The following is a 19,851-nucleotide window of genomic DNA, read 5'->3' as shown; positions in this document are numbered from 1 at the left end:
GGCTGGCGGCTAGCTGCTAGTGCTATGCCTAGATATCCACCACGATCGAGAGCAACGAACAAGTGCATGTACGTACGTGCGTGGAATTATTATACATCTTCGACTACCATGAATAGTTTTGGATAGCTCATGAATCACATGTGTATACGAAAAATATTGGATAGCTCATGTAATCACACGTGTATACGAAAAATGCATGTTCGCATTTGTGCTCCACCACGGCAGCGACACATGTTTTTCCCAGCTCTACATGGAGCATTGTTTTGGGCCCATTGTGGGAGAGCACGAGTAGAGAAGATGGGAAAATAACCATACGTAAAAAAAATTTGTTCCAAGAGTATAGATAGTTATTTATTCTACGAGAACAATAATTATTTATAAAAAATATTGGACTCAAGAAAAAACACCGGGAAAAAATAGGTTAGAATGATATGATGTGTGTTTGCAAACAATTTTAATTCTAATCTGCATACAATGGTATGATGTGTGTTTGCATTACATCACAAGCAAAAATAATGCTCATTAACAATGACTGCAAACAAATGATGACTACACATTTGCTTTCCCTTCCTGACCACTTCATGATCTGCAATGCGTTTAAGATAGAACATAATGCATAATTAGAGAAAATCACTAGAGGTTGAAGACTTAGCAATATTTCACCTACTTTAAACATTAGACTGCCCTTATAAAGACACAAATATAGGGCTGACCACCAGAAAAAAGATGAAGTGATAAAAAAACTAGCGGTAATAGAGGACAGCTGAAAAAAGACGCATGTAAGATCATAAAAGTTGTGCTAGCTTCTGTAGGTAGTTAGTACAATTGGTCAATTGCTAATAGTTTGTTTGTGATCTCCTACTACTGAAAGCAACGCATTACAGACTGAATAAGGGGTGATATGGAAAAGAAATGGTAACGGTATTGCTTATAGTATCACTGTTTTTGCTTCATGCTTCTCAACAGGTAGCTACAAGCATGAAGTTGATCAATAGAAAAACGAAACAGATGGCAGATTGTCAGACCATTGAAAAATGCTTAAATCTGAACAGAAAAATGCTAGAGTAAAATGAATAATTTGGTAGTTTATTTAGCATATGTTGCTTACAAGATGAAATATGTTAGCTCAAAGTGACAAAGAGGACTGCATGTGTATTGAATCCAGCAACAACTCTGTCTAGATACCAGTGCTGGTAGTTCTATGTGACCTAATATTAAGGCAGCCAGTCAAAATGAGTTACGAAATTCCCAGCTAAGCAATTGCCTAATGGAGTACACTATTTTGCCTACACATAAACATACTGTTGCCTAATCAGAATCATATTATTGCCTAATGAAGCCTATTATTTTCGATAATCCAAGACCATATTATTTCCTAGTTTCTGGCCACATTATTTCTGATTTAGGAACCATAGTTTTGCCTAATTCTTGCTCATATTATTGCCTAATCGGGAACCATATTTTTTGCCTGAATACTCTTCCTAATATTTGCTACTTCAGAATCATAATTCATAATGATATCATTGCCTAATGAAGTACATTATTTTGCCTATTTCAGAAGTATGACATTGTATAATGCTTAGTGCTATTATTATTGTGTTACTGTCTAATGAAGTACAATATTACAGCTGATACATTCTTTCTTAAAAGCGAACCGGAAGGTGACAAAAGGGCATCAAAAGCTGACTGTGACAAGGAGAGAGGATATGTACATGATCGATCTATGAGTAAGAGAAAACAGGAATAACCTAACAGAATGACAGATCAGCCAAACACCAACTAGTTGGCACAACTAAACTATTTGGAAGTGCAAATGTTATGGAACTGTGTATATATTCTGAACCGTTGATTAAATAGAAAACAACGAAGTGGAAGTCCCCATTGACCTATAGTCAGTTAATTTTCCATTCACATACAGTCAGTTAATTTCAGATATTGATACAGATCTACAAAAATCAAAGAAACATGAGAGTATATACATATTTAATCCTAGATAAATTCATCAACGGTATTTCAACACTGTACCTTGGAACAAATGCACGCTACAAGTATTAACCAAGTCATCTAAGCTACAGGATTTAATTAACGGTATGGAAAACAGAATTACCTGTAAAACCTCTTTTTGAGGAGAAGATAGCCCTGTGGAAAGAAGCTCAACAGTGTTATGAGGCATCTCAAAAAGCTTCATTTGCTTGCAGAGGGGGGAAAGTGCGTAATGGAACAAAACTCACATATGGAATTTCTTGATACCCTTGTTCTGCCTCAGAATATGGTTCAGCTACAGGTGCTGAACGGGGTTGAGTAAAAGTACTGGTGCTAGGCATTCATTGTTACTCCCGGGGTGGAGTAAAAGTATTGGTGCGCAGGGGGAGGACTATGAGGATGCAGTTGCTGGCCGCTCCCAGCCAGAGGCGGGGGCGGCGAGGATTGGAGAAAAATGCTTCCGGAACCTAATCGCTCCCTTATTTGCTATCGAAAATTTTATCCTCTTTATTAATTATCAACTCAAAATTTATTCCCTATATACCACCAACAGTGTTAAATTAGACATGAAGAGATATTTTTACCTTCATGATATGGGGACACATCCATTGTAAAATTTGTATCTGATTGATTTTGCATTCTCAATATTAGCCCAATAATTTTTAAACCGATTACATTTTACAACAATATATCCAATAAAACCGTATTTTCTCCGAGGATCGAGGAAGAAATCCGCAGCTTGAGAGGGAAGGATAAGATTGCGCGTGATAGCCATCGGATGATAGATGAGCGATAGATACGTGCGGCTGTGCAGTGTGACAAAAATACAGCCGGCCGATATGAAGTCTTTACCTTTAAAATATAAACAACTGTTCTCGAAGTGAAATAACATTTGTCCGTTTTTCAGTGTGTCTGTGTTGGGTACATGTGATGGTGTGATGGAACCATTATGATGGGCTCCAAAAAAGTAGCTTTTCTAAGATGGGCCTCTAGTCTCAGGCCCATGCCCTGATGGGTTTGACCACGCTTTGGCCCAGAGTTTGCTCCTGACCGAGCCGGCCCGTCCTGCTGTGAGAACAAGGCCAGAGCTTTGTGGCGGTGGGGAGAAATGGCGGCTTTGTTTCGTGGCAGTCTCTGGCTCTCAGCTTGTGCTGGTTCATCTCTCGGCTCCAAAAGCCACACCTCTCACAAACAAACAAACGAACAAAACCAAACCAAACTGGACGGTGCACGCATCTTCTTCTCCAAAATTCCAGGACAGCAAGAAGGGGAAGAAAATATCTGTTGTTAAAAGAGGACACGCGTGCACCTGCTTCCTAGCAATATGAAGATAGTGTGGCATCTATATTTCTTTGAATTATGAAACATAAATTGTTCTAGGTGCGGCATAAAACAATTTTTTTTGTATATGTTACAAAAAGGGCCCCTTCCCATGCGTAACTAATATTTATACTTTTCAAGAATATGCATGAAAAGCTACATATTTTTAGCGAAGAAGAATAAAGATGTCTCTCCCGATATTCCAATTCAAACGCGACACGTAAGAACCACCTACCAACATCACATGATTTCATACCGTACATTTTTCGAATACTCAAGAAACTTTGCTTTGTTTCCATTAAATAAAGCAGGCCTGAAACTTGTCATTTTTTCAGTATGTTCTTGGTGTGTTCAATTTGAGTACCCACGCTATTCATCATGCAATAGTTCATCTATGAAATTTCACGGCCGATCTATTCCCAATCAGAAAAAAATATGATTTTCCCGTAAAAAATTATACAATTTCTTTTCTCCATCCATTTTTCGCACCAAAAAGACAAGTGAGATACCAAGTGTGCGTGAACTCTGAACTTGAGACGTGCACGAAGATACTACGAGGAGCAGTGAGCAGTCTGGACTCGAGATAGCACAGCAGGGCCCCAGGAGCAACCTCTGGCCATCATCGTCTCCACGTCAAGCAGCGAGCCATCACTCCCTTCCCTCCCCTATATCTCATCTCCCTCCCCAACTCCTCCCCGCCTCGACTCACCCACCCCATCAGCAGCCATGGCGCCGCCCTCGGTGTCCACCTCCCACCTCCTCATCACCGCCTCCCTCCCCAAGCCCAAGCCTTCCTCCCTCCGCCCGCCGCGTCTCCCTCTCGCCAGGCCCCTCCCGGCGACGCTCCTCGCGCTCGCCGCGGCGCCCGCTCTCGCCGCTGACGCGCCGGCGCCTCCCCCGGCCCCGGCCCCCGCGCCCGCACCCGAGCTCCAGGCCGAGGCCACCACTCCCACCGCCAACCCCTTCGCCAACTCCCTCCTCACGGCCCCCAAGCCCTCCGCCGCCGCCGACCTCCCCGAGGGCGCGCAGTGGCGCTACAGCGAGTTCCTCTCCGCCGTCAAGCGCGGCAAGGTCGAGCGCGTCCGCTTCTCCAAGGACGGCGGGCTCCTCCAGCTCACCGCCGTCGACGGCCGCCGCGCCACCGTCGTCGTCCCCAACGACCCTGACCTCATCGACATCCTCGCCACCAACGGCGTCGACATCTCCGTCTCCGAGGGCGAGGCTGCGGGACCCGGGGGATTCATCGCCTTCGTCGGCAACCTCCTCTTCCCCTTCCTCGCGTTCGCGGGGCTCTTCTTCCTCTTCCGCCGCGCGCAGGGCGGGCCGGGCGCGGGCCCTGGCGGGCTCGGCGGGCCCATGGACTTTGGACGCTCCAAGAGCAAGTTCCAGGAGGTGCCTGAGACGGGCGTCACGTTCGTCGACGTCGCCGGGGCCGATCAGGCCAAGCTCGAGCTGCAGGAAGTCGTCGATTTCCTCAAGAACCCAGACAAGTACACCGCTCTGGGTGCCAAGATCCCCAAGGGATGTCTCCTCGTCGGTCCGCCTGGGACAGGTAAAACCCTCCTGGCGCGTGCCGTCGCCGGAGAGGCTGGCGTGCCTTTCTTCTCCTGCGCCGCGTCCGAGTTCGTCGAGCTCTTCGTCGGTGTCGGTGCATCCAGGGTGCGCGACCTCTTCGAGAAGGCCAAGGCCAAGGCGCCCTGCATTGTCTTCATCGATGAGATTGATGCCGTCGGGAGGCAGCGTGGTGCTGGGCTCGGTGGTGGTAACGACGAGAGGGAGCAGACCATTAACCAGCTCTTGACTGAGATGGATGGCTTTGCCGGCAACAGTGGTGTCATCGTCCTCGCTGCGACCAACAGGCCTGATGTGCTGGACTCTGCGCTTCTGCGTCCAGGAAGGTTTGATCGGCAGGTCACTGTTGACAGGCCAGATGTTGCTGGGCGCGTCAAGATTCTTGAGGTGAGTGGTGAGCCAACTGCTGCTCTTGACTTGTCGATTATGCTTTGCTAGCAACGAATATGCATCTGAGCTACTTCTGATGAAGTGATCAGCAAACTTGTAGATTATGCCTTTGATGATAACATGGTTAAGTAACATTGTTGTAGGTTCTACTTTTTTGCTTGGAAATGACAAACACAGAAAAAAAATTTATTTTTTGCTATAGTTAACATGGACATTGGAGGCGCTCCATATCACGGTGTAATGTGTTATAAGATGCTGGGTTGTAACTAACTTTTTAGATGTAATGGAGTAGATATCTGGCAGTTGGCTGCCCCTTAAATTGATTTCCTGATAATAGATACACTTCTGAAGTACTAGCAGTTATGATGAACTGGTTAGAAAACTTGGTTAGTGCCATTCGCTTTGATTATAACATGTTTAAGTAGCATTGTCGATGTTCCATGTTATGTTATAGAGTGTCGGGACATTCTGGGTTGAATTTATTTCGTTAGCCTAGTTTTTCTTTTCGGGCCTTGCAATCCCAACATAGTTAACTAATGCCAGGTTAAAATCTTAAGCTAATGTTTTTCCACAACTTAGTTGCCTGATGTTTACATTTGTTGGCTTTCCATTTGCATTTGTTCATCACCTTAGTTCAGACTCAAGCTCACTTTCTTCATCCTGATTTGGTCATGTGAGATAATTAATCCTATTGCATATTGTCATCTAATAGGTTCACTCCCGAGGAAAAGCATTGGCTAAAGATGTTGACTTTGAGAAAATTGCTAGAAGAACCCCTGGTTTCACTGGAGCTGATCTTCAAAACTTGATGAACGAGGCTGCCATTCTTGCTGCTCGTCGTGATCTTAAGGAAATAAGCAAGGATGAGATCTCAGATGCTCTTGAGAGGATCATTGCTGGGCCCGAGAAGAAAAATGCAGTTGTTTCTGAAGAGAAGAAGAAGCTTGTGGCTTACCATGGTAAATTTCATGAATTATAGCTTCAAGTTGAACCCATTCTGGGAGACATGGATTCCTAATCTGTTTCTGAACTTCTGAATTTGCAGAGGCTGGCCATGCTCTTGTCGGTGCCCTCATGCCCGAATATGATCCGGTTGCTAAGATTTCCATCATTCCTCGTGGACAAGCTGGTGGACTCACATTCTTTGCTCCAAGTGAAGAGCGGCTTGAGTCTGGATTGTACAGCAGAAGCTATCTTGAGAACCAAATGGCTGTAGCCCTTGGTGGCAGGTGCGGTCTTTATGAAAAGTCTGCTTCATTTTAGCATCCACTAATTGCTGCTGTTGTGCAGAGTGCTGAACTAGTTGAGCTATCATGGTGTGCAGGGTTGCTGAAGAGGTGATCTTTGGCCAAGAAAATGTGACGACAGGAGCTTCCAATGACTTTATGCAGGTGTCACGTGTCGCAAGGCAAATGGTTGAAAGATTTGGATTCAGTAAGAAGATCGGACAAGTTGCTATTGGGGGACCTGGCGGAAACCCTTTCTTGGGACAGCAGGTATGCCACTATTATTGAAAGGGAAAATTGAATTAGGCTTTCCAAGAAAAGTCCTGTTAGTCTAGAATGAGGGCCTGTAGCAACTAAATGAAACGATTGGCATACAAACCTCAACAATTACAACACATCTGCCCAACCTTTGCTGTCTTCTTCGGCTTGTGTCCTGAAACCACCACCAGCCTCTAGGAAAATATTTTTTCTCTATGTTCTGTATTGACAAGCCCAGTTACATCCTTGATGGCCACTGTACCCTGGCTTGAGTCACTTTTACTCTTCTAATGCTGTCCCATAACACGCCACTCCTATACTGCCAAGTCTGTCATCATCAGCCTTCTGGTTCATAGCAAAGGTGTGAATAGGCACGGTATCTCATTCTGTGTGGCTGCTGCCAGACCTTGGTTTCCCTGCCTAGTGCCTAATCTGGAAGTTTGTCACTTGGATTAGACATTTTTTAACGGAACACTTGGATTAGTCATTGCTTCTCAGTATTTCTCTCGCTAATTCAGAGGAACTAAGTAAGTCATAATTTGACAAATTTTCACATTGGTGTCGCAGATGTCCAGCCAAAAGGACTACTCCATGGCTACAGCGGACATTGTGGATGCTGAGGTGAGGGAACTCGTGGAGAGGGCCTACTCGAGAGCAACACAGATCATCACGACGCACATCGACATCCTCCACAAGCTCGCACAGCTTCTGATCGAGAAGGAGACGGTGGATGGGGAGGAGTTCATGAGCCTGTTCATCGACGGCCAGGCCGAGCTTTTTGTTGCTTGAGGCAGCAAAGCAGCAGGCAGATAGCTGGCCTTGGCGTGTTGTATTGATCTATGCGCTTTTGTACGGGTATTCGTGTAACGGGAAAAAAAATGGAGAGCTAAGCTTGTAGGTACCACATTGATGTAGCCAAAGATGCTTTTGCATACTTGTATAGTCTGTTCCTTGTAAAAAGCATTGACTGACACATTTGAGCAAGTAAAATGCTTCTGCTTACTGTTATAGCACCACTCGTTGATCTCTCCATATGATGAGGAATCTGTTCATACTGAGGCTACTATATTGTACAACATATAACGTGATGTATAGCTGCAGGAGGAGGAAGAAATGGTTCTCTGTCATTTGTGATTTGTTAATGAAACCAGCGCATGCATTGTGTATGATGCTGAGGCATTTTACATTGGGAAACAGTGTCGATTGAGCAGCAAACATTGTGTTTGATGCCTTCATCCCTGTTGCCACATGTACCCCAACTGATCGAGCTCGGCATCAAAATGACAAGATTTACTTGAGCAGCGTTGTTTAGTTAGTATAGTTACCGCACGCGAATTCATTTGGAGAAATGACAACCCAAGAGGCTTCATTTGGAGAGAAAGAGGAGCATATTTTTATTTCAGAAATGTCACCGGTGCTAGTACAAACATGCAATGCCGAATGTACCGGTTCCATGCTATCCCATTTTTTTTATTCCGGAAACGAACAAAAATACAAATGGCCAAATGACGTTTTATATGCTTCATCCTTTTTATCTGCTTCACAAACAGCTTCCGAAGATCGAGCAGCGTCTTTCAGTTACAGAACACGAATTCATTTGGAGAAATGAAAATCCAGGGCTTGATTTGAAGAGAACGAAAATAATATAAATATCACTGGTGCTAGTATAAATAAATGTACAGACAGCTATCTGCATGCTGTTCCATATTTTTGAAACGATGCTGTTCCATATTTAATTCAGAAAGGATAGATAGACAAAATGCAAATGACCAAATGGGGTTTTATAATGCTTCAGCTTTTTATTGCCTGCTTCACTCACAGCTTCAGAAACCATGCGTGTCATTTGAAGCAACAATGTTTGTATTCCATACCAAAGTCAACACACAAGGAAACATAACTAAATGTACCATGTCGTTCATCCTTCAAACAGCTCTTGCAACATCTCTTCCAGATTCCGGGGAGTGAATTTTGGGGTGGTAACATGGTTATTCTCTATGTATTCTTTGTAGCCTGGAATGATTTTCTCTATGATAGCTTCCCGCAGGGTTTTCCTCAGATAAGGATTTGGGACCTTCCACAGCTTTTGGGCAGTGTAGATCTTGCCAAACTCAGACTCGAATTTAGGCAGGGGGGAGCAGTTTTTCCGTTTTTTTTTGAGGAGATTTTTTCTTTTGTTTTTTTGAGGAGAGGAGCAGTTTTTCCCAAAGCACGACAACACCGGTGCCCAAGATATCTGTATGTAACTCTCCATATACCCCTGGACTTTGCCATTGAAGGTTTCCTTGTAGGATTTGGGAAAATAACAAGTGTAGGAGAGTAGATCCCTTATGAAAGATGAGTTGTTGAGCAAGAATAAGAACCTGAGGCTTTGATCTAGGAAATTTTCTGACTTGTTGACAAGGTTATGTTCTAGGCAAGACACCATTTCCACTGCCAGGCTCCACAAAGGTGGCACCTCTCCAATCCGAGGAACATACTTACCGAGGCTAGCAGCTTCAGATACAATTGTATTCACCAACATGTGATCGTCCCGCAGGAACGTTACGTAATTCATTAAGGACCTAGTGGTCTCGTCAATGTCTGAAGACCCTTGTGGAGTTTGAGTACCAGATGAGCCTTTGCTGCCATCAATCGATTCCAGGATTCGAGTCCTGATCTCTTCCATTGTGCTCCATATGGCCTCACTCACCTTGCCCTCCTTTGCTGACCAGACGTTGAACACCTGGACCCGTATCCTTCCGGCTTCTACAGAGGGCGGCGAATAGGATGACCGGATCCTGGACAGAGCACCGCGTACACGGAGCAGTGTATGGAGCTTCCGGTATGGGGCCGGCACCCACATCATCTGGTCAGTGAAAAAAACTTGACAAGTAACATTTGGAGCAGCTATGAAGTCAACAAAAGCGAGCATTTGCAACATGGCTTGTTCGGTAAAGCTTGCAAACTGGAATAGGTCCGTAATATCTTCTTCCTTACCCTCCGTAACAGCAGCTCCTTCTTGAGCTTCTTGAGCATTTGGAGCTTCTTCATGACCACAAAACAGCGACGTCGTTAGACAGAAGGCATCCATGATTTCGGAGAGAGCCCGGATCCAGCTCGATGCATCAAGAGTATGCTCGAGTTTCCCTGCAGTGACGTGGAGGACCCACCCGACCCCCAGCTTATTGAACCACCTCTCGAGGACACTCATGTCGGCTCCTTGGATGCTGCATTTCACCCACGGCGCACCAAAGATTTCGTTGGAAAGGCTTTTAATTTGCTCTATCTTCATCTCTCTCGCCGTTTTTATGGACATCTCCTTTAGCCTGGCAATGGCAAGCTCGGTATGCTGCTTCTCCGTTTCTTTGTGGGTCTTCTTCACTGGTTGAACAAACTCGTCGGCACCCTCCATTTCTCGGAAGTGCCTGGCCGCCTCCATAGAGATCCAGGAGAGGTGAGAGCCGTTGGACGTGTAGCCAGTGGAGACCGTACCTGAGGTGCTGCTGATGGTGTAGGAACTGGATGTTCCGGTCTGCTCGCGGCCGCCATCCCTGCCCGTCGCCTCCATGCTCCCCTGACCCATCGCCTCCATGCTCCCCTGACCCGTTGGACCTGTTGCGCCAAATTTGGATCAACACACGAACGCACGCGAATATGTAGTGTGTGGAGGAGCTCGTTACAACTTCTCTGCATAGGTCGGTCAGAATGGTTTGGGTGATCGGTTTGGTGAACCAATGAACGCTTGCCCAGGAGGAACCCGTCAGCGCAAGCGCATCTTGAGTTGTTTTAGGGTCGGCAGACGACCTAAAACGTCCTCAAATGACGTAGAGACAAAGGGAACAACAAGATGGACTTGGAAAAAGTTAGGGTAAAGAGAAAAAGAAAAAAGATGCAAAATATTTGATATGTTTTTTATTGATTGGATTTAAAAGATGCAAAATATTTGATATATTTTTTATTGATTGGATTTAACTCAATCATCTGTGGCTCTTCATATCTGTAGGGAGGGGAGGTCTTACTTCTAATGGAGTCGAAACCTTAACAAATCTCGTGTCAAAATACAACTTCTAACTCGGATTACACATACCAGCAAAATATGCAAATCATATAAAAAGCAAAAGCAAAAAGTAATCCACTGCAACAAAGTAAGCCGCGTAGGAACAGAGCATCACATGCTCAATTAGTAAAGGAAGATGCCATCAAATACTTATGATTATTTTTTTAGACAAAGGAGGATTCATTGTTTGGTTCCAAGAGGCCGGCAGCCAGTGGATCAACTTTTGTTTTCTTTTTATAATTATAATTACTTAAATTAAAGAACAAAAGAGAAGATTGCTTCAGTCGCGATGTTCTCGGGAAGAGACCAGACCAGACTTGTGCATGGAGTAAACCTAATAATGATAAGGAAATACAAATAATTAAATTCATTTAAACCAATCGAATATATACATAGCATGAAGTGTAATATCGTATATTTTGCCTCGTTTTAAAACCATTAAAAGTTTAAAATTTTAAGAATTTTCCAACAAAATAAAATACCGGAGGACTCGCCCATCCCTTATACACTGGAGCATGGTTATCCCTCTCCATGCCATGTCTAGCACTAGCAATCCATTTCTGGACTTGGCAAACCCAGTCATGGCTCATCTAAAGTACTTGACTGCATCGACTTTAGCATTGAACTTCTTTCTCTACGATTGTCTCGACTGCATCAACGTCTTCATCTACGACATCTTCCCCTATGCGCCGCCATCCTCATGGTCATGGCACGCCCTCGTGTGCCTACGGTTTCATGCGCGGCTCCCTCATCTTCAACAACCTCGACCATGACTATCATACGCACGTCACCCTCGACCACGGCTATTTACCTTCATCGGTATAAAGGGCTATCATCAACATAGTTGCTCGTCGATTCTTTTCCAAATCCGTATAAGGATGGTCTTTTTGAAATGATCAAGATGTCGCCTAGAGGAAAAATAAGTGTTTATCCTGAAATTAAACTTGGAGCGCAATTAAACTCTAGATATTCTATATCTTTCTTTGAAAACTCTAGATAAAACTGGGATTAGTGAAACATAACTAAATGTTTCCTTCAAACAGCTCTTGCAACATCTCTTCCATATTCTGGGGAGTGAATTTTGGGGTGGTAACATGGTTATCCTCTATGTATTCTTTGTAGCCTGGAATGATTTTCTCTATGATAGCTTCCCGTAGGGTTTTCCTCATAAAAGGATTTGGGATAAAAGGATTTGGGACCTTTCACAGCTTTTGGGCAGTGTAGGTCTTGCCAAACTCAGACTCGAATTTAGGCAGGGGGAGCAGTTTTTCCCAAAGCATAGAGGTGTCGGATTGAACAAGCACGACAACACCGGTGCCCAAGATATCTGTGCCCAAGATATCTGTATGTAACTCTCCATATAGCCCTGGACTTTGCCATTGAAGGCTGCCTTGTAGGATTCGGGAAAATAACAAGTGTAGTAGAGTAGATCCCATTGGTCAAATGCATATCAAGAGAAGACATCTGCCGGTTGCTGCAAGGGATTCATAGCGGAATGTCCTCCTCTTGTATCGGCACGAGGACGCTAGTCGGAAAAGCGTCTGGACAGGGCATGACAAGAACATGCCTTGCATAATGCATACACCTCGCATCTTCACCGGGGAGAGGCTAGAAGCTGATAAGCAATTCATTTGCTGCCATGTTCCTGAAGGAATTATGAATACTCCTCTTCTTTTATCTATGCAATGCAAAATAGAAAAGAATAGTAACTGATCCTATATATATCTACACAGTTGCTTAAGCATTCACTATTTTTCTTAACCAACGATTTCTTAAATAGAGAAAACGGCCCTTAGAAATTGCAAGTAGTAATTTGTTATTATTAAGAATTAATTAAATTGAAGTCATAGTGTGGTCGTTGGAAGGTATTGATATATATGTTAATAATTTGTTATTATTAAGAATTAATTAAATTGAAGTCATAGTGTGGTCACAATTTGTATCAAATAAATGAATATGAAGAATCCAAAAAATTGCACATTCCCTAAGGGCTATATACTCTTTTAGCTAATCAAGAACGATCACAATGTTGGAAAACCTTGACATACATATATATATATATATATATATATATATATATATATATACGTATATATATTCAATGTTTTAAATAGTGTGCTAATGGGTTTAACAGCAGGACTATAAAATAGCTACTAGCATATAGGATGTCGTCATCATCAGCTTCTACTCACATCTGCTCAATGAGGGAGAGTACTGCGTACTGTACTGTGGCAAGGAAAACCCATTGGCTGACGGTGACACTGCATTGCAAGAGATCCGCATGCTTTTAGATAATGGGAAGGTTGGGTTCCAGCTTCCACCAATGTTCCTTGATGGAGCACTCCACTTGCTATAGTCTGGCTTGGGCAGTGAGATTCTAGTCTTTGATGTGTTACTTCTTTGTTTCGGTTCATGAAGCCCAAAAAATAAGTCCCTAGCCTACCAGATGATTTGCTTAGATGGAATACTAACTATGATAAAATTTGGTGGAATGGTGAACATTGGTTTCATTCTTATATCTACTAATTTATGAAGATTTTATGGTGATATGTGATTTAGAATTGCTGCGCTGCGCTGTGAAAAGGAGACTTACATTTATAATCTAATAAGATAATTTCAGTTTGTTTTTGGCATTGTTATGTCGCGAAACATAGTTAGCATCTCCACTTCATAGCTAGTGATTTTCTTTAACATTTTCTTTTCTCATTTCTTTCTATATATTTGTTCTTACTTTTTTTCCAACAAGATCTTGCACCGCCACCGATACGGGAGACCACCTCTCTACAAGGAACTTAAACCTTTATTCACAACTCAAATTGAAATAATGCTCACTCTTATTCTTTGTGGGATACTCCTATCACTCACTCCTCATGTCATCCTAAGGCATGTCACTTATATTTATGGTGGCTACCTATGCCATCTCCAAATGACTACTACTTGGCTTTGCTTCTTTTAGGTGGAGGGCAACCCTATTTATAGGCCAAGGTGGACTAGATTTTTTGGGTGGAGGGCAACCCTATTTGTAGGCCAAGGTGGACTAGATTTTTAATAAAATGCTTTGTCTTCTCCGTTTCTTCCTAGGACATGTCGTCGTCGTACTCGTATACATCCTCGAACTCAAAATTTTTTTTTCAAAACATTGGCAGGAGCACTGCCTTTCATTTAAGAAGATAGAAGAGTTGCTAATAGGATTACATAACGATTACATCGTAAAAATCAAATCTCAACAACTCTAAATGAACTTGTACAAGCATCAGTAAACTGCACAGCAAGAAGTTCTTCTCGGATGAAGGGGGTTCCACATGCCTTCCTTCAAATGCAAACGTCATTTTGGATGAGCCCCAACACTTGATCCGGCCTCAACATTGAGTTTTCAAAGATCCTTCTATTTCTTTCCTTCAAGATATGCCATATGGTGTACATGAGGATAGGTGCCGCTGATCTTCTCTTCTTTCCTTTCAGGCCCTTCAAGATACCTCGCCACCATTCATGTATATCACTGCCATCTCCTGAGTTTACCAAAGCTGAAGTGCATGGCCACCTCCATAGAGATGGAGGACAGGCAAGAGCCGGTGGAGGTGTAGGCAGTCGAGAGGGTACCTGATGATGAGCTGCTAATGGTGTAGGAATAGGATATTCCGGTCTGCTCACTGTAGCTCTACTGTCCGCGGCTGCCATCCCTGACTGCCTCCATGCTGAGCTAGCTACCTAGCAACTGGTGACGGGTAGAAAGTAATGTCCGGGCGAGGTCCCCTAAACAATTGACGGGCTCGGGGAAGAACTGAAGAAGGGAGGGAACATCTTGTGGCAAGAAGCAACATGTCAAGATTCAATACAGACGTTTCTCCAACGCAACATGCGTTCACTAATATTTTTCTAAGACGTGTTGTGATGCCTTCTAGACTTAGTATGGAAGTACCATTGCCTGATTGCAGCGGGTATACATGGCAATAGCCTATGGGAATGAGATTCTCTAACTTTAAGTCCTCTACTTTTTGAGTCACTGCCAATGTGGAATAATATAGACAGGGATGACGCCACGTTATGTCACCATGGTGCACAGGCACCAGGGTAAACCAAAACTTTGTTAATAACTTGACTAATTTTCACTCTGAAGAAAAAATTGTATGTTACTTGAGTTGGGCACCACCTCCATTTTGATGCTATCTTCTCTCCTGAATATAGAACACAACCATTTTATTTGGAAGTGGTCAGCCAGCACGGAATACTTAGCCATATCGGGCATTCTTCAATGGTTGCACAGCTACCTGACAGGAAAATAATGCAATATAGATTCTTTTAGGGCTGCTGCTGTGGCCGAAACTGCTGTGGCTGCACCTATCACTAAGCCCAGCGCACATATGGATTCTTTTGGGAAGGAGATCCTCTCTAGTTATTGCAGAAGGAATAGTCCCACTAACATGCAGGCCTACAGGTGATTGGGACCACACGTCAGTGACTGAGTCCCTCTGCAGAGGAACCGGCTTCTTTTGGGACTATTTTGTGGGTTCGTTGAGCGGATGTGAGTATTCCCTACGGTAACTTCTGCACGTCAGAGGGAAGTTACATCAGAGTAATTGATTCCTCGTGGAACATGATTGAGTCAGGAAGCTATTGGAGAAGACCCACTCGAGATCACCACACAAGTTTGACGGTAGATGGGGAGGAGACATTGATCGAGCCTCTTCTTCGACGGCCAGCCGGCCAGGCCGATCTGTTTTATGCATGGTTTGAGGCAGGAAATCAGGTAGAAAGCTTGTATTGGCATGCGGTTGTACGGGCAAACAGAAAGAGAAATTGGAGAGCTAAAAGATGCAGTACTTGCGAATAACTTGTATAGTTTGGCACAATGTTTATTGAGCAGCACAAGCTGTGCGTTCATCTGTCGTGTCACACAGACTGCAACTGATCCAACACGGCTTCGAAATGAAAACACTTAAACAACAACGTTTTTTAGTTGAATGAAAATACAGTTGGCTTCAAACGAATGGTACAAGATTGCAGGGCAGAACGTACAGTCAGCTGTTTGCTGTACAGAAGGAATTTACAGTCATTTGAAGGAGCAACATTTCAGTCGGAAACTAAGACAGATGGAACCTAGCTACCTTGACTTCCTTGGTGATGCACTGTGTCCATCATCCTTCAAATAGCTCTTGCAACATGTCCTCCACCTCCTGAGGAGTGATAGTGCTTCCTCGGGTGCTAACAGTATCCTCTTCCAAGAAGTTTGTAAAGCCCGAAGTAACTTTGTCGGTGATAGCTTTCCGCAGCTTTTTCCTTAGCTCAGGGTCCAGGACCTTCTAGAACTTCTGATTATTGTAGATTTTCCGAAACTCAGACTCAAACTTAGGGGGTGTTTGGATACGAGGTGCTAAACTTTAACAGTGTCACATCGGATGTTCGGATGCTAATTAGGAGAACTAAACATGAGCTAATTATAAAACTAATTGCAGAACCCTGTGCTAATTCGCGTGACGAATCTATTAAGCCTAATTAATCCATCATTAGCAAATGGTTACTGTAGCACCACATTGTCAAATCATGGACTAATTAGGCTTAATAGATTCGTCTCACGAATTACACTCCATCTGTGCAATTAGTTTTGTAATTAGTCTATGTTTAATACTCCTAATTAGCATCCAAACATTCGATGTGACGGGTGTTAAACTTTAACACCATGGAGCCAAACAGGCCCTTAGATACTGGGAAGTATCTTCTCCCAAACTGAAGAGGTGAAGGACTAGTGTGCAAGCGCGCCAACACTGGCTCCCAAGCCTCTTGCAGATATTTGTCTATGTAGTCCTCGATTTTGCGAGTGAGGACTGGCATATTGAATTTCGTATCATACATTGGATGGAGCTGCTGCCACAGAGAATGTAAGTTGTTGATCAAGAACAGGAGTCCAAGGCTCTTATTCGGGAATGATTGCGACATCTTGGTAAGCTTCTCTTCTAGACAAGATACCATGTCTGCCATCATGCTGGTGAAAGGATTATTAGTCTTGTTGTAAGTCTCAGCTGGTACTGCATAAGTTCCGCAGTCAGCTGCTTTGCGCACAATTTGGTCAACTGATCTGTAATTCATCTCCAGCAACCTGATGTACCTTTCAATGGACCGAGTGACCTTGTGGATGCTAGCTGGTTCTTGCGGAGTATCCTCCCACGAATCGTGGTTTCCGTCGTCCGTTAGGATAGCAGCTGTAACCTCCTGCATGGTGTTCCATATTGCCTCGGCCAGTATGTCATCCTTGTCTGACCGGAGGGCTTCCATGTCCTCAAGTGCCCTGCAACTTTCAGTTTGTGCAGAGGACGACAAGCGTAAGAGCAATGGTTGGATCAGAAATGAGGCCATGAACACTGCACCGCGCACATCGAACAATGTCTTGAGCCTCTCCAGTGGTGCCAGCGCCCCATTGCTGTCAATAATTTCTTCTATGCAGCTGGTGTTAGGATTCGGGGCAACTATGGCGTCAACAAAAGAGAGCATCTTCAACATGGTTTCCTGGATGAATCGTGAGAAGTGGACTGGATCGGGAACAGAGGCTTCCGATTCCTCCGGAAAACTCTCCAGATGGGAATGAGAAAAGCATAAATAATACGTGTCAAGGATGGATTCGGTGATATCAGCGAGAGCCTGGATCCATCTCCCTGGAAAATTACGTTGATCTTGCAGCAACAGAAGCCTTGCATCAGCGGCGACGCGTAGAACCCAGGCGATGCCCAGGTCGGAGAACCACCTCTTCAGGGCGGCACTTGAATCCCCGCCGATGCCACCACAGAATTGCTCCAGCAGGCCCTTGATATGCTGCCTTCTCTGCCTTGTTTCGTCGTCGTCTGGCCAGGAACCCGGCGGTTCGACGACGACTTGATCGAAGATGATGAAGGGCAGGGGCCAGCTACCGCTGCCGGATGTAAGCTGGTTAGTGGAGAGGGTGTTACCTGAGCTGCTGCTTGTGGCCATGGACTCGCCAGTCTTGCGGTTGTTCCACAGCTCGCCGCCATGAATATCCTCCATGCTAAGCTAGAGCTACCTGACGATCTGCCGTGTGCCGACCGATCCAAGTCGTCGTCAACCTGCTATATATGCAATGGGAGCAAACCCTCCATCCAGGTCGTCGTTGACTTTGTCTTTATACGAGCAAGAGTATGCAAATCATATAAAAAGAAAAAGCAAAAAGTAATCCACTAAAAACCGTTCATGCTCTTCTCTATGTATGCCAATTTTTCTTCTATGTATGCCAATTTTTCTTCTCTTTGTCCAAGGAACAGCATTGATTTTAAAACTGATATGAAAGCGGAACTATTAACTGCTCTTCTCTATGTATGCCAATTTTTCTTCTATGGTGCACTAGTTCATCCTTCGAATAGCTTTCCCAACATCTTCTCTACCTTCCTTGGAGTAATGACTGGAGCCCAAGCACTTAGCAACGAGCTGCCCCTACGGCCGCCTCCGCCTCATCCATGCTCTCCGCCAGATTGAGGCCACTGCCATGCGATGCGAGCTAGACGGCTTTGTTGCAATCTGTCAGCAGATTTGGTGAAGTTTGGTTTCGTGTTTCAACATATCAACCTCATGCTGTCCACAAAATTAAAGTGTCCTTGACTTTACATATACTAGTAGAGCATTAGAGATGGAGATGACATCTTTTTTCCAACTATAGTGTTGTTGATTGTTGACCCTGACCTGATCTGTATTCCCGATGAGCTCTTTTACGGTTGTCGTTGTCAAGATTAGCGGGTCAAGACTACGGTTAGTAAATTTCTTTTATGCGCGTAAGGCTTCGGATGGTGGCGTGAGAAGACACGGGGTTAGACTGGTTCGGGCAGGAATAGCCCTACGTCCAGTATGAGGAGCTGCTCGTGTTACTCACGCAAGGTCTGTAGTAGGGGTTACAAACGGGCGAGAGAGGGAGTCGGTCCCAAGTCTCTTGGGTGTGCACTGATGCTCGTAGAGAGAGTGTGTGGGTTCTGTTGGCTCGAGAGTCCTCCCCGTCTCGGGGCCCCCGGTTCTCCTTTTATAGCGCAAGGAGAGCTCAGGGTTACGGGTGAGCCGGGCGTGTGGAGAAGTAAAAGAGATAAGCTAAGTTAAGTAAAGTATAAGGAGAAGGACCAAGTCCCCGGACCGCCGCCTCCTGCTCCGGCCTTCGGCTCCTATCAGCGCGGCCACCGGAGGAGGGCGGCTGTCGCCGGATCCTGTCGCTGGTCCTCCGGACGACCGTCGCCGCCGAGCATGATGATGGTGTTTGGCCGTGGCAACTGTGCACGTTGGGGGAGACGGCTGAATCCTGTTGTCCTGCTTACGGCCTGTGGAACACGGACGTCGCATCTCTGTCGCCGGATAGGCCGAGCACGAGAACGGGCAGTGCTCCCTCCTGTGCCGGGAGGCGCATGCAATGAGCGCCCTATGGCGAATCAGGGGGAGCCGCGATCACTGTAGCCTGTGCGGTCGTGGCTACAGTGTTCCGCCCGGGTACTTGTGGCGGGTCACGTCGAGAGGCGCGAGCGCCTTTCTGCGCGTCAGAGCCGCGGCGCATTTATGGCAAGATCGGTGAGGGGCCCACGAGATCCGTGCCCTCGTCTGCCGATCCGCGCCCTTGTCTTGTGGGCCCGGACGAGTCCGACCCCCTGCACCCGGGGTCGGGCGAGGCGGAGCCTTGCGGCGAGGGATCGGGCGCACCCGACCCTGGGACCGTGGGTCAGGCGAGGCGGAGTTTCACCATTGAGGGGTCGGGCGTGTCCGACCCCGGGGCCCTGGGTCGGGCGAGATGGAGTGGGGTGCTCCTTGCCCATGCTGGGTCGACAGTGATCGTCATTACCGCAGGTGGGCCTGGACCTTCATGATTGTTGTTTTAAGGGGCGTCAGGAGGTCGTTAATATTCCCCCCCAACAACGGTACACAATACTACTACTTTGTAGTATATAGTGTATAGTATATAGTATATATAAGATCTAAATGTTCATGATTACGAATGATTTAGTAATTATTACATGTGAAAATAGCCTTTTAAACTTTATGCTAGTGTCAAAAATACTCTCGGCAACGTTACGTCCTCGCGGAGACTCCGCA

The 19,851-nt window shown here is 45.1% G+C and overlaps 2 protein-coding genes across 2 annotated transcripts; one reads left to right on the top strand and one right to left on the bottom strand.

Moving 5' to 3' along the window:
* The first annotated feature begins 3,991 nt into the window (after window positions 1-3,991).
* Window positions 3,992-7,765, top strand: LOC101777445 (ATP-dependent zinc metalloprotease FTSH 1, chloroplastic). The gene is made up of 5 exons (XM_004966449.4): window positions 3,992-5,262; window positions 5,978-6,224; window positions 6,311-6,494; window positions 6,590-6,761; window positions 7,317-7,765. Exons 1-5 carry the CDS (start codon window positions 4,030-4,032, stop codon window positions 7,536-7,538), a joined length of 2,058 nt encoding a protein of 685 aa, XP_004966506.1. The 5' UTR covers window positions 3,992-4,029; the 3' UTR covers window positions 7,539-7,765.
* A 661-nt stretch (window positions 7,766-8,426) lies between these two features.
* On the bottom strand, window positions 8,427-10,409 carry LOC111257117. Its single transcript, XM_022826201.1, has one exon. It carries the CDS (start codon window positions 10,318-10,320, stop codon window positions 8,665-8,667), a length of 1,656 nt encoding a protein of 551 aa, XP_022681936.1. The 5' UTR covers window positions 10,321-10,409; the 3' UTR covers window positions 8,427-8,664.
* Window positions 10,410-19,851: the final 9,442 nt, after the last annotated feature.

This window comes from Setaria italica, chromosome IV (assembly GCF_000263155.2).
Source record: "Setaria italica strain Yugu1 chromosome IV, Setaria_italica_v2.0, whole genome shotgun sequence".
In the NCBI taxonomy this organism is placed as follows: Eukaryota; Viridiplantae; Streptophyta; class Magnoliopsida; order Poales; family Poaceae; genus Setaria; species Setaria italica.
Note: the sequence above shows the minus strand (reverse complement) of the source record. Positions and strands in the feature narration are given on the sequence as shown.